This window comes from Seriola lalandi, unplaced genomic scaffold, assembly GCF_002814215.2.
Source record: "Seriola lalandi dorsalis isolate HSWRI2012SDOR001 ecotype SW California unplaced genomic scaffold, Sedor1 jcf7180002054972, whole genome shotgun sequence".
Classification (NCBI taxonomy): Eukaryota; Metazoa; Chordata; class Actinopteri; order Carangiformes; family Carangidae; genus Seriola; species Seriola lalandi.
The window spans coordinates 1,496,675-1,511,171 of record NW_019525660.1 but is presented as its reverse complement, the minus strand read 5'-3'; the positions used below and the strand labels follow the sequence as shown (position 1 = coordinate 1,511,171).

At 40.1% G+C, this 14,497-nt stretch overlaps 1 protein-coding gene across 1 annotated transcript; it reads left to right on the top strand.

Moving 5' to 3' along the window:
* The first annotated feature begins 1,314 nt into the window (after positions 1-1,314).
* Positions 1,315-9,265, top strand: gask1b (golgi associated kinase 1B). Its single transcript, XM_023398191.2, has 4 exons — positions 1,315-2,256; positions 3,896-4,113; positions 5,284-5,510; positions 7,862-9,265. The coding sequence occupies exons 1-4, from the start codon at positions 1,368-1,370 to the stop codon at positions 8,067-8,069; spliced, it is 1,542 nt and encodes a 513-aa protein (XP_023253959.1). The 5' UTR covers positions 1,315-1,367; the 3' UTR covers positions 8,070-9,265.
* Positions 9,266-14,497: the final 5,232 nt, after the last annotated feature.

The window sequence follows — 14,497 nt, the reverse complement described above, 5'->3', positions numbered from 1 at the left end:
TTTGTCTTTTATTAGAAAAATAATCCAGACGCTGTGAAATGTGTGATTATAAATGCAGCGTTTTAGACAGATAGACTTCATCTCTCCTCTCCGCAGAAAAACTGTCTGACATTAGCCTACTTAAGTTAAGTTCCTCTCTCTCTCTCTCTCTCTCACACACACACACACACACACACACACACACACACACACACACACACACACACACACACACACACAAAATGGTCCCTCTACACTAAAGAACCAGCATTTATTTGCAGTAGATATCTATAGGCTAGCCTTAACTCAGCATTTGGGAATTGTTTCTACTACTTCTACAGCTTCTCTTGGGATCATATTGTCCACGTGTCGCTTTCTCCTAGTATCACTGTGTCATCTCATTTCATATTAGCCCACTTCTACTTAACAACTCCACCTCTTCCGCGCTTGTGCCCGGACAACCCTGGGTTTACTAAGGTGAACAAAAGACCAGACATCAGTCTTCATAGGACACAACACAATAGTTCTATATTTAAACCTACTCAGGTCAGGAAATCCTGTAGAATGAGCTGCTGCTCTCTACTACAAGAGGAAATATTTGTTTCCTGATGTTAACTGTTTCCCTTTTCACTATTTCAATCTATTCTATTCTATTCTATTCTATATGATTACCCCGGACTCACACAATTCAGAATTAGGGTAATGGACCAGCAGATGTCGCCTAAAACGCACGGATGTATAAGATGAACATATTTTTAGGTCTTCACTGTAAAGAATGTGTAACTTCTCACCCTCACCTCTAACCCCTGGATTTAAATTTAATGAAATAATAAAAAAGTCCACACTGTCCGTATAGTTTCATATGTGTTGACCACTAATTCTTAATAAATTTTCGCACCAATGGCAAATATATCACTCATGATCTTATATTTCTAGAAGAGCTTATAGTGTGATAAAAGTAATGCGCTATCCAAAACATTTGTAAGACTGTTTTAGTTTGTTTGTTTGTTTGTTTGTTTCCAAGCAGTGTAAACGGAAATAATACATTTTCAATAAATTCCAGTGACACCATGCAGGCTGATGTGAGCAACAAGTGAGCTGGATTATACAACACACCCATAAGGTGTCCCATAAGTGCTTATGCTTATGCATAAATGTATATTTTATCATAGATCCAGTTTGTATCTGAAAAACAAAACAAGAAACCTGAAGTTGCTTCATGTTTGTGTTGGAGGGTGGTTTCCCAGCGCCTCCATCCACTGCGTACTTGTCTGTATGTGGCCACAAATCCTCCCTTCCAAAAATGACTTTCGGAAGTTGTGCGCTCCTCCCTGCTTTGAGTTTGACGCAAAAAAAGACACTCAACCATGGTAATAACATAAGTTCTAATGGGGAAGTATCGCTTTCACGGGCTGTGCTTCCCTTTTTTAAGACTGACGAGCAGCTTTCGGAGGTGCCCTCTTTCAAAAAGGAGTTTGTTAATTGCGACCGTATGTGTAGTCTATTTGCTTTTGGTGGTTTTACATGTTGGATACTCGCAGCAGCACTGGGACAGAAGGACTGATAAGGACAAGTACCGACACACCCGTGGATTGTATAATTTGGAGCCTAATGGTGTCCATCCAGACTCAGCGGATTTGCAGACCGGTGCCAGCTTTGTGGTACCGACCCGGTCCAACGTGGTCTACATAACGCTCAAGTTTAAGCGCTTGAAACCTGCAAACATCAGGGGCACAATCAGACCAAAACTGAGGAGAAAAGTGAGAAGGAATAAAACGGCCAATTCAGCTTTTACACAGAACAAACTTGGCTCTTTGGAGCGGGACGCGGGCCAAATTAAGCCCAACTTTGAACCCAAGACTTCCTGGAGAGAAAGCAGGGATGTTGATTATAAATCTTTAGATATAATCCCGAAATCTCATAAAGGCGAAACTGCAGACTCTCACATCAGTTCTATCAGAATTTACAGCCAAAGGGCACCGCCATGGTTCAGCCCACAGGACGTGAAAGCCATGCGCTTTCTTGCCGATGCCAAAGTTTTGCGCATCAGAGAAGTTTCTCACGGAGACTCTCCATCACTTCTGATATTTGAGGGCGAGACGAGGGTTTCACCGACCAACCAAAACCACACAACACCGAACAATGTGTGCGCAGGGCAGTGTGGGGTCATACACAGTCCCGTGGACACTACTGAGGTCTTTGCTTTCCACTTGGACAGGGTGCTGGGGCTGAACAGGACATTAGCAGCTGTCAGTAGAAGATTCAGACTTTTCCACGGTAGGTCACCACTCACCCGAACAGTGAGTCTGATTATCTGACCCAAGCTGCATTAAAGTTCGGGTGCTTTTAAAACCAAGTTGGATCATTACAGAGTGTATTTCACTACAAATACGGAGTCATTATAACAAACACTGAGCACAACTGTGTGCCAGCGAGGAACCGAGAAAAGGAGGGTGTGGGGTTGGAAGAGAGAGAGAGGGTTTGGGAGGGGGGGAAGGTTCCGTCTGAGGAAGATAAATGACATTCTCTAACCTGATTGGACGGTTTCCTCAGTCTGAGTAGAACTCATTTTTATTTGCCAAGGATCCAAATAACAAAACACATTGTATTAACATCACAATAGTGTAATCAGTGCTACTGAAAACATGGATACTATCCTGATTAGGTGAATCTGTTTACCTTTGTCACAGATCAGGTGGTTTTGGAGGTAAATACTCCAGCACAAGAAGTGACTTGGTGATTATCTGTAACCTACAAACTAATCACACAGTGCAAACTTCTTTTTAATGGATGACTTAAATGTCATTTCAAGTGAATGTGGAACTCTGAAGTTATGGTCTGGTGGTGGGAGAGATGGGCACTGATAATCCAACAACCCTGTACTCTTGAGCTATACATCGCACATTGTTCTAGATAAAGGATTGTCAGTAGTCTGCAGTCACAACCATGAGTCAGCATATGTTCCTAGGAGAACAGTCTGAGACCAGGCCTGTCCTGTCAAGGCCAAAACTGGCAAACAAGTGCTCTCTAAGAGAGGGTCTTCGTTTGCATATCTGACCTGTTCAAGGTTGTGGGAGCACAGGAACTTCTTTTTTTCTCAGGAGAATTGTCTGGAGGCCTGATTGGATTACAAAAGCCATAAGTGTATTAAAAGGCATTATGATTCGCAGGGAAGTAAATGAAGGACATTCAAATTTATTAATTCAAATTTATAGTCTTCAAAAACTTTGAGAATGGCACCACACTCTAGCATGAGCTCTTTCAAGGTGACTGAGAGCCTTCGCCTACTTCCTTATACCACCGTTATTCCATGTATGTACATCTATGTCTGTTTTTAGTCCTCAAAGCATAAAAAAGCTTTTTCCACTCTGCCTCAAGATAGCACACCGTCATGTGTCTGCGAGTTTGATTTGTTGATGTTGTTGCTTTGATTTGATATGAAGACTGTGTAAAATTAAATATTTATCGACATACTGAGATGTAGTAGTCCAGTTCTCTGTGCTCTTAGGTGCCTCGGCTCATTCCACCATGTTTCAGAGAAAACACTGCAATAACAACATTTGCTGATTTGTTTGATAAATTGCAAAATCAGAAATAAACACATCACTCCATTACCAGCTCTGACCCTCACTGAGGATAGGGAGTTGTTGTAGCAAGAAACACTCGGATAAGCATTTGTAATTCTCTGACACTGTGGGAAACAAAAAAATCCCTCCATCTCCGTGCTGATTTACACAAGGTAGACACTGTGCAGCCTCCAGTCCTGTGTTATGAAAAAATACCAATGAGGTCACTACTGATGAAGTGCGTGCATTGCTCAGTAAGCTTTTCCTGGATAAAAATAGGTTAAAAACTGCATGAGACTGAACAGTTGTTCCAACCTGACCATGTAAATCCCTCTGTCCTTCCTCTTTAGATGGTCAGCCCTGTCCAGTGGTGTCATGGGATGCATCGCTGTACCCAGAAGGCCTTGCTGCAGGCTGGGCCACTGTGAGGTTAACATGGGGGGACTACCAGAGCTCCCTGAAACAAAGGTGTTGGCATAAAAACATCAGCCCAAAGCCCGACTCCGGCTGCTCCACTATTCATCACTACGAGTGGAGCAAGCTGGCTCTGTTTGACTTCTTGTTACAGGTAACAAAGGCTGTTACTTACTATGACAATGACTAACACTGCGATTTGATCAATTCCACATTTCTCTGAATGCAGACACATACATCTGCAGCTTCTCCGTTCTTGGGTATTTGATTTTGCACGGTTAAAACCTTCCCAGACTTCTTTAAATTCCAAAAATGCCTCATAGATTACTTTTGCAAACCCCTTTTTGTCTGACATCAGCATTATTCTCACAACAGCTGTTATTGCTGAAAAAAACAGGTTAAATATCCTCAGAGGTTTTGTCCTTTGGCTGGAAAAAGGCCTTGTTTCCTGTGTGGGATGCCTCACTGGATCACATTTTGGCATTGAGGACACGTCCCCTGAGAACTCTTTAATTCATTCCCTGATCATGAAGCAGCACAGACTGTAGAGTCAAGTCCTGTTAGTTCTTTATTTCAAGTTCCTTATAAAGAAATTAATGAATAAATAACATGAAATTCCTATTGTGCAGTTTTGAGAAACGGATTCCAAAGCGCACATGAATCATCTCATCAAAGAGAGAAGTGAATTGAATATAGTGAAGTTATTACACCAGTTTATCTGGTACTGAATCACAGACAAATCATTTCTATTCATATCATAGATATTTGCTTGTCCTGAATTTACCCTCAAGTGAGAACAACAATCACTGGGCCAAAGTCAAATTTTGAAACTGTACATTTTTATTAGCTGAGATGAATAAATATTGAAGTCCATGACAATGGGGGTTTATAGGGGTTAGAGGTTCTTTTTTGGTTTTTTGAAGGTATTAGGACTTACAGAGGGGTATGCTTAAGGGATTGCTGGCTTGATTCACAGGTATCCTGGAGGTATGTCTTGCCCCTATTTGTTAGCACCACCTAAAACCACCACCAATCCAGTGTTTTAGCATATTGAGAAAGAAATGGATGAGAGCCATAGTTGGGATTTGGAGTTGCCATTCCTTGTGGAGGAGGCAGGAGTTATTTGAGAGGAGGTGCTGCCTGACAGCGTAAAGAAAGTCCCCTGTGCAATCATGTCAATCAGCAGTCCGATCTATTGCAGAATAAACATCCTCAGGGAAATAAAAAAAAAAAACATTCGGTTGTCAGGGTTACCAAACAGCTCAAACAAGAGAAAACATCAACTACAAAAATGCTCTGAAGAAATGTGACCTTTCTTTTTCAGATTCACAACCGTCTGGACCAGAGCTGCTGTGGGTTCAGGCCCCGGCAGGAAGACGCTTGTGTGGAACTCGGCCTCCATGCCGAATGTGGGAGCCAGGACCACATACAACTGGCAAACATCATCCACAGGGGTCACGACCCCAGACACCTGGTCTTCACCAACAACAAGGGGTTCTTCGACCGCAATGAGGACAACTTGGACTTCAGGCTGCTGGAGGGAATCAAGGAGTGAGTTTGGATCACAACACTGAAGGCTGAAAAAAAAACCATTATGTGATCGATACTGATGATTTCAGTGTGTCAGATACAGTGTTATTCAACTCTCAAAATGTTTGTAGACTAAGAATATAATGAATGAGTTGTCAGGACCACCACAGGATCATTTATTAATAATAATGTTTTGGCGTAACAACTGTCCACAGCAAGGAGGGAGCATAAATGACTGGTGGGTTGTTTTCAGATGTTATTTTCCAAAGTTTCAGCTTGTCTTTCCCTCCTCTGCAACACGGTTGAAAGCAAAGCTGAAAAAGCGGATTTGAATTTGTATTGAATCTCTGCCAGGCCTGTTCAGAAACTCAGGATTTAAAGATTTGCACACAATAATCTGCAACCATAAGTACAAAGCAGCTATTAGAGATTATAAGAATGTCATTTTTTAATTTTTCAAATCCCATTTTGGACTTTTTAAACCACAGTTTAAACACTTACTTTAAAACCTTCTGTTACAAACATTTTAAGAAATATTTAGCTCCAGTTCAACAAAGTTTGGATAAATCTGACGGGCAAGCGTTGCACCCTGACAATGTGTTATTTCTGTTTGTTCCCCACTGATCTGTGTGGATATGTAATTTCAAACCACGCTGCAGAGACATTGCTTTCATTTCATCCATCTTTTGATCAATAAATCAGTGGCGACAGAAGAGAAGCTGTGGTTTGGCACGGACGCTTGTATCTCCTCCAAACATAGATCCCTGTGATCCTCATCAAAAATGCAGCTTCTATTCTGGTATTCCAATCAGATAAAAAGGCAACCTGAGTCTAAATTTAGATGCTATCAGATGACATTAGAGATCACAGGGCGTCATTAATACCTGATCTTTTTTTTTGATCTTACGTTGGATTCTTTGTAGGTTTGAGAGGGTTTTATCTCTGACTATTATCAAAGCTAATTAAACTGAGATTTGACTTTTTGCCCAGGCACGTTCCAAATAGATGTGTACGTCATACAGTTAATCATCACAGTTAATTGGAAAGGTTGAGCTTATAATACAGTGAATACAGTTTCTTCATGGCTCTTCTCCAGTTGTCCTCAAAGTCCACATGATCACGCATCAGGCATTAATATCGTCCATTTCAAACTCTGTCAGACAAGCCACAAAACAGCATCTCTGAGTCAAAGCAATAAAAAACACTTTTAGTTTTCTTCATTTATAACCATGCACCAGCCATACTTCAACACACATTGCTTCAACCCACTTAGATTTGTTTTGTTCTAGATTAAATTACGTCACTCGCCGTCACTCACACTTCAGAGAAAACAACAAGGACCAACTCCAAACCCGACGGCTGCAGCCAGCTGCTGCACGGCTTCACAGGATGTAGCCTACTCGTCTCATTTATTAAACCGTGCCGATATTTCATTCGCTTGAGCGGAGCTTTTACCCACTCGAAAGCTGTTAAAAGGTTGTAATTCTCCGCCTGTACTGATGAGAAACCTTTCATTTCACTCAAGCTGAAGTTTTAACAGGGGAAACCAAAAGTGTAATTGCAGCTGTGTAAAGAGCCACTGTTTTTCTGATTTCAAGTTGGCTAACTGGTGGAGAGTAACTAAGTACATTTATTCCAGTATGTTTGAGTTGCTTGTAGTTTGGAGTGTTTTCTTCTTATGCTACTTTATACTTCTTCACTTCCAACCATTCTGGCTTGTGGCCTCTTACAAAAGAGTAATGTCTAGTCAAGGCCCACAGGTCAAATTATCCAATATTTCATAAAAAAGTATAAATTGCAGAAAAAAAAAGCCATGTTACAGTACCTTTTTTCAGATTGTAACAACAATCATTGAATATTTTGTGATTTATTTAAGTTTGATATTTGTTTCCACTACAAACTTTATTGAGACCAGCTCCTACCTTGAATCCTTCATGGAGATGTGTTTAGTTTGCTGAATAGTTGGAGGCTACAACAGGGATAAAATGTTTACTGTAGTTTGAAGATAGAAAGTTATCTCCGACTATCACCTTCTTGTTCTTTCATGATGTTGTTGTTATTGTTTTTTGTGCTTTTGTCTCTGAGGTTACAGTTACCTTCTCAGTATTGCAGAGTTTACAAAGAAACAGCCGAGATAAACTTGCAGCAAAGACAAATTTGATATAAATTTCATATTTCGCTGCCTCTATTTTTGGCAAGTTTCATTTTGCTGGAGTTACACCACCTCTAAAAAAAAAAAAAAGGACAATATACCTTCATCCAGTGACAGCCAATCAGATTACTTCTGCTCCCAGCCAAGGACACCTCTGCTTCTCAGATGTGTCTGTAACTAAAACTTCAGTTCACTCTCTCTCACCTCTGTGTCTTCCCAGGCTTCCAGAGCAGGCGGTATCAGTGCTGAGGAGCAGCAGGCTGAGGGAGAAACTCCTCCAGTCTCTGTTCCTGGACCAGACGTACTGGGAGAGCCAGGGCGGGCGACAGGGCATCGACAAGCTGATCGATGTGATCGAGAGGCGGGCGAAGGTCCTCCTCACCTACATCAACGCCCATGGGATCAAAGTCATCACAATGAATGTGTGAGGAGGCTTACACCAATCAAGAGTGAAATTACTTAGACACAGACATAGTAAATTAACAGTCTGATCCCTGTGACTTTAGTATGTCCTTTTACAAGACACTGGAGCTTTGTCCACTTACGTTTTCTAAGGTGATCTGGATAAAAACATCAGCTAATGAGAAAAAATGTTACATATAATGTAAGTTATGCAAATTGTTTAATATTGTTCTGTATCACAAGAGTGTGAGAGCACATGCTGTCAAGTACAAGTGACCCTAATCCTCAGGAAAAATGAAACAGGATTCATTAATTTATATATTTAAAAAAATAATACTAATGAAGGATTATTATAAAGTTGCCTCTGTAATAGCAAACCATTTAAGTAATGACTGGGTAAGGAAACATCTATAAACCCGTGGTACACTGAGAGATTTTTTTTAATTTGACTAATTTTGATATTTACAGAGAGCCTAACTTTTACTTAAGGAAACTAATTAGGTTTACTTTCTTCTTTCGAGTCTTTATTTCTTTCTCTCCCAGAGGCCAATGTGCTTTTGTCATTATGTAAATACATGCTGCAGTTATAACTCCTTTATCCTTCCGAGGCCTTCCAGTGCGTGTAATTTGCATTGTGTATGATGGGAATGCACTACATGATAAGTTATTTTCTCCTCCGCTCCTCCAGTGGGTGGCAAGTATTAAGATGTCAGTAAAGCGTCTTTGTATTAAGAAGCCACAGCCTGGATCCACTCGGCTTGACTGGCATCGCGCATTATTACACTGAAAAAAGATTTCGATTTTAATTAGTTATTTAATCTCGTATATCTTGTGTACAGTCTTAAAAAATGTCCTTTTGCCTTTTAAACAAAACCATTAAGATGCTTTACTTGTTTTCAGTGTATCCTCGCCTGTGTAATTTCATGCTTTTAAGATTCAGTACATCACTCTCTGTATTATCATCAACATTGCATATTATGAAACATGTTTGGAAAGAACAGGCACTGGCAGTGACTGTACATTATAAACTGAAGATCTTTCAGTATGAGGAGTCAGACGGTGCTGTTCTCTTTTACATGCACCCTTTATTTCAGTTGGACTACAAAAACTCCTTCTGTCATAACCATTTTCATTGTATTTATTTATTTTTTGTACTTTCTTTTCTAATTATTGAAGACGTTTGAGCATCAGATGGTCAATAAAGGCAATTATTTGTAAAACATTTGGGCTTGATAATGATCTTTAGCGTTGCATTTTAACTTGGCTTTATTGAACTTTGGCTTGAAACGTGACAACATGTGATTTCAGGTAATTTGTCAGTCACGCAATTTCATTCACATTAACTTTATTGTGTTTATGTAAAAGTTTGACACTCATTCTATGTGTATGTGTGTTTTAAATGTGCATTATTTATTCTTAACTAACAAGGTATATACAGTCTATAGCAAAGACATTTTTTCCTCATGTCTACCTACATACAGCTCGATCAGGAATAGTCTGTGAAATCCGAGCTACAGCCCGGTGTCTGACTTTCATGCTGTGCTTTGGGCTCTCAGAGTTGGAGTCGACGGGGCTTTGAGGGTTATTTTGTCGTGTCCATGCCGGGCATTCACTCGGCTGTTGTCTTAACCCCTCTGCACCCGCATTAGTGCGTCAGTGGGGTCCATGTGTGTGTGTTTGTGTTAGCAAAACCTCTCTAGTTCCCAGAGTGCTCAGCAGCGGAACTTACTTTCTTTACAAGCATGTGTGTTTGCATGTTCTCACACAGTGACATACACACAGACAAAAGGTGACTTTTGACCAATACATGTATGTAACAATATATGTAAAGACGCACACAGACACACAGGCAAGCGTAAGAGCCTGGACCTTCCCCACGTCCCCACATTCAGACCCACTCAGTGTAATTAGACTACAGTAAAAACAGTGTGTGCGGTTCTACAGGTCAAGTGCCACACTCCAAATTGACAAACAAGACTTGACAAGTAGCTATTTAGTCAGTCAACTCAGACACAACCTGCCAAGCATTAGCTTTTCACACATGAAAAATATTATTCTGCCACATTTCAGATAATGAAGTTAAAAGTCCTCTCTTCAAGTGAGCAAAAGTCTGCAGCTGTATTTATTATTAGCACAAAACAGCACTGCCCTGCACGTACTGAGAAAAAATACCAATTCCAAAGACATTTTCCTATTGTTGCATTAAAGTTGAAATCCAAATTAAAATCTATGAAATCTCTTCCAGTCTTATTTGGGGAGAGGCAACTGGCTTGGAGTTCAAACTCCTGCAAAGACAGCAGAGCAGCAAGGGTTGCACTTTTGGCCTCCTGTAGAGTGATATTGTGTATTAACAGCTATCTGGGGAGCTGAATGAAAACGTCTTGAACGACCAAGTAAAACTCTTTGCTATTTTGTTATTTGCTAAGGGGGTGAAATAAGACACTTAGATAAGAAGTATAACACTAAAAATAATGTTACACTGCTACAATTATGATGGTGGTTTGAACAGACTTTTGGTATTGGTGGCCAGAAAGGTCGCAGGGACAAGCACAGAAACAGTTCTTCATGTCAAAAGCCCCGCCCCTGGATAGGTTAAACTCAGTATGTCAGGTATGAGCTTATTATGTTATACTGTATGTTTATACCAGACATTAAAAACGAATAACTTTATCTGTTGGATAGAGTCAGTAGGATTTTGACATTCAAGCTTTTACACTCTGAGGAACAGCACTTAGAGTTAAATGATATAAATATGTCACTGGAGCCAGCAGCTGCTTAGCTTAGCTTAGCATAAAGATTGGAAACAGGGGGAAACACTTAGCCTGGCTCTGTCCAAGGGTAACAAAATCCTCATACTAGCACCCCTAAAGCTCACTAATTAACACGTCATATCTTCTTTATTCAATATGTACAACACCGCTTTATGGGGGATTATGTGTTGGACTCTTTCTTGGCTGGGACCAGTCTCCAGGCAACCAGCAGAGACTCCAGGAAGTTACTGGCCTTATAGGACCAAAGCAGCGATATAACAACTTTCCTATGCTCATTATCATAGCCATATTTGAACAATACTTACATTACCATGGATTTATCCAACTGACACCATTCATTGTTGTGGGTTAAGGCCAATTTAGCAAAACACAGAATCAGTATTTGATCCTAAACAAACACATTAATTAGTTAAATCTATAATGAAAGTTTAATGAGGAAGAAATACTTAATACTTAAAGTCTCTGTGCCTTAAAGGAAAATGCAGTGTTTGCAAATTATATCACCTCAGGCAGGTTGTTCAAATTTAAAACATTAGAGGAGCAACAGGCTTTGTACTTCAATTTTCACATTTCATTTAGCAGCTTTTGGCTTGAGCACAGAGGAAGTCTGTGCTTTTGATAAGCTGCTAAATGGGATTATTTTTGCAAAAGTTTTCAAATAACTTCACAAGGGTGTAGCCTCAGGGATGGTTTGTGAAATGTATACAATTACTCTCTATGACTCTTTCTTATTTTACATGACAGGCCTGACGAGTTCACTCTTGTTTGCACAGATAATGAGCCTTTTTCTCTGTTCTTCCTACTCTCCATCTTCTTATTTTGCTCCCTCTTCACCTTGTCTTCTTATTCTTAGTCAGATTTAAAGCTGTTGAGCTTCATCTTTTTTTCCGAGGGGTATGGGAAATTAGAAGATTCTGTCTTTGAGGCAGTTTATGAGAATAATTCAGGACAGTTTGTCTCAGCTGTGCACAGCTGGCTGTCGCCTGGTCAGACTCCAAACAGAGGAGTTCTTTATTCTCATGACCTCAGCTCAGCCCCAATAATCACTCTGGTTTACCATGATGTCACTTTTCCCATTTCCTGCTGCAAAGTTTGCCACTCACCCACATCGAAACAGAAAAAAAAAAAATTTGCCCACAAGCAATATTGGTTAGAGTAACTTATTAATTCTGACATTTATTCATTTACTTCTGAATTGGTTTTCTCTCAATTAACCGTTCCATTTGTAGCTGCACAAAGAACTTCACACATAAGCAGTATCTTGTAATATTTTGCAAATTTCACACAGGCAGGACACAATACAGATGGTGCATAGCATTTTCAGGTAGTTTTGTCACTGCTGTTCCCATATTAGGAAACACACCTTTGCTTCCTTGCGAGGAGTTAAATGATAAGAGTGATACCCTTTATTTGTACGCTGAATATTTTGTTATAGCCAGGAGCAAGTAATCTTAGCTTAGCATAAAGGCTGGAGACAAGTTGAAACAACAAACTATGCTCTACTAACAAAATGTCTAACTATTTCTTCAAGATTTGTCACTTCCTCTCAAAAGTACACACAACCAACACAAGTTATCTATTTATTTATTTTTTAAAAAGTACATCTATTGGTTATCAGTTCGGGGTAGTCTGACTTTTTCTCAGTTGTAGTTACAATTTTCTGATGAGTAATGTTTTCTTTTTTACCCCAAGCAGCTTTCATATTTCTTCTAAGCTTACAGGTCATACTGTTTTCTTAAAAGGCTTTAACAACTCTGTTACAACTTCAATGTAGAACAACACATTTCCTTTCACTGCCAAGAGTCTCCTGGAGTGTTTCAACAACACAGCACGTGTGTGGGGTCACTGGCGGATTACATGGAAGGATAACAACAAAAAAACCCAAAATGACGCCTTTTTGTCTCCTTGAGCACAAAAGCCACCAGACACAACAAAATGGCCTGCCATGCTGCCTCAAACACTGCTGCAGGAAGCTCTCTTCATGCTGATAAGGACTTTACAGGAGAAATTGAAAGAATGTCAACATGTGTCAGATAAAGTCATGTCAAAGCTTGCTTGTTTCACTAAAAGGCCACATAATTCAGAGCTTGAAGATTTATGGAATCAGAGCACACGGTGAATAAGAGTCTTTTTTTTTTTACATCTTTAGCTGCGTGTAGAAACATCTCTTGCAGGCTTTGGCGTGCTTCCAGGATCTTTTAACCTCACCTTGTGAAAAAAAGCAAAGTCTGAGGCTGGATTTAACTCAGCTGTCCTGACTGAAAATATCTCATCTACAAATCTTACCTCTCACCCCTTGCGTGTGTCATCACCCACCTCCTCTAATAAATCTGATCTCTGTATCATCTCTGAAATATACTTCCTTCAAAAGTGTTGTTTCTGGTTTTCATTCATTTTTAACGCATGTTTCTGCTTGAGGGCATAGTGATTGTTTGTTTCACCTAAACCATATAAGCTTCGACCTGTGCTATAGCTACAGTTTTAATGCTGTAGTAATGCTGATTTTAGAAAAATTTTAAGCTTATTCACCTAGGGCAGGTATTGTGTTTCTTTTTTACGTGATAAATGCACAAGTAAGTGAATAATACCTCCAAAGGTTCACTTAAAGCCATACCTGCAGCTCAGACTGAGAGGAGGTCTGTTCAAGCAGAAGGCTCTATGTCAGGTAAGAATGCGGCCAAATGAAATAGCCTGAGGCAGCGTACGGACACTAAGTACGAGTTATCTTTCAAATACGATTTAATGAAAGCGGTGGGTCAAGAAACAACTTGACCTTAAAGCTGAAATAATAACAAACTCAGATTCCGGTTGATCGTTTTGATTTTAAAATTCTTGTGGGGTGAGATACTGTATACAGTATTTGAAGAGGTGAGAGTAAATAGCTTTGGGCTCATCTGTGATGGACAAAGAGGAAGGCGTGAGCAGTCTCAATTAGTGCAATGATGTGCATCTCTGATCACATCTATGATTGGATTATAGGGAAGACAAGCGCAGCGCAGAGGCTCCTGCCAGCTGCATGGATAAATTATTCCCCCGTGGCATGTACCCAGCCCTAAGCTCACTGTTTCCCACTTACTTTTCAATCTTCTCATTCTAGGGGAGGCCTGCAGGTCAGGGGCATGGTCAGTGGCAGAACATTTCCCCTGGAGCTGGTTCAGATTCACTGTATTGCTTTGAGCAGGACAGCTAAAGTGAGGAGGGATCGATCCAGGTGTCCGGAACATGGCAGCCTCTCCAACCACATGTCTGATCTGCTTTTGTTTTGTATCTGTAGAGTTTTAGAGGAATAATTTCCCTGGTAGAATCTGATGATGATAATGGCTGACCCAAAGAGAAGCAAGGTTTTTTACTGCACCAAGACCTCAACACAGTCAATTCAGCTGCAGCTGAGATAAAAGCAGTTTTGTGCAACAACAAACTTCACCTCCAAAAAGTCTTGATCTTCACCTACACACTATATTGCATGTTGGCTTTGATACATGAATCCACTGAACGCTTAATGTAGACTTTGATTTACGCCTTAAATGTTAACTGCAACAACATATAGTATGTCTCTGCAACAAGTGTACTAAATCCCACTCTTTGTACAACTTTATTGAGCAACATGCACAATATAATTGAAATAATAAAAAGGGCTTAAAACTAGATTTTAACCCTAGGGTGAAATCCCTCTACAGGACTGC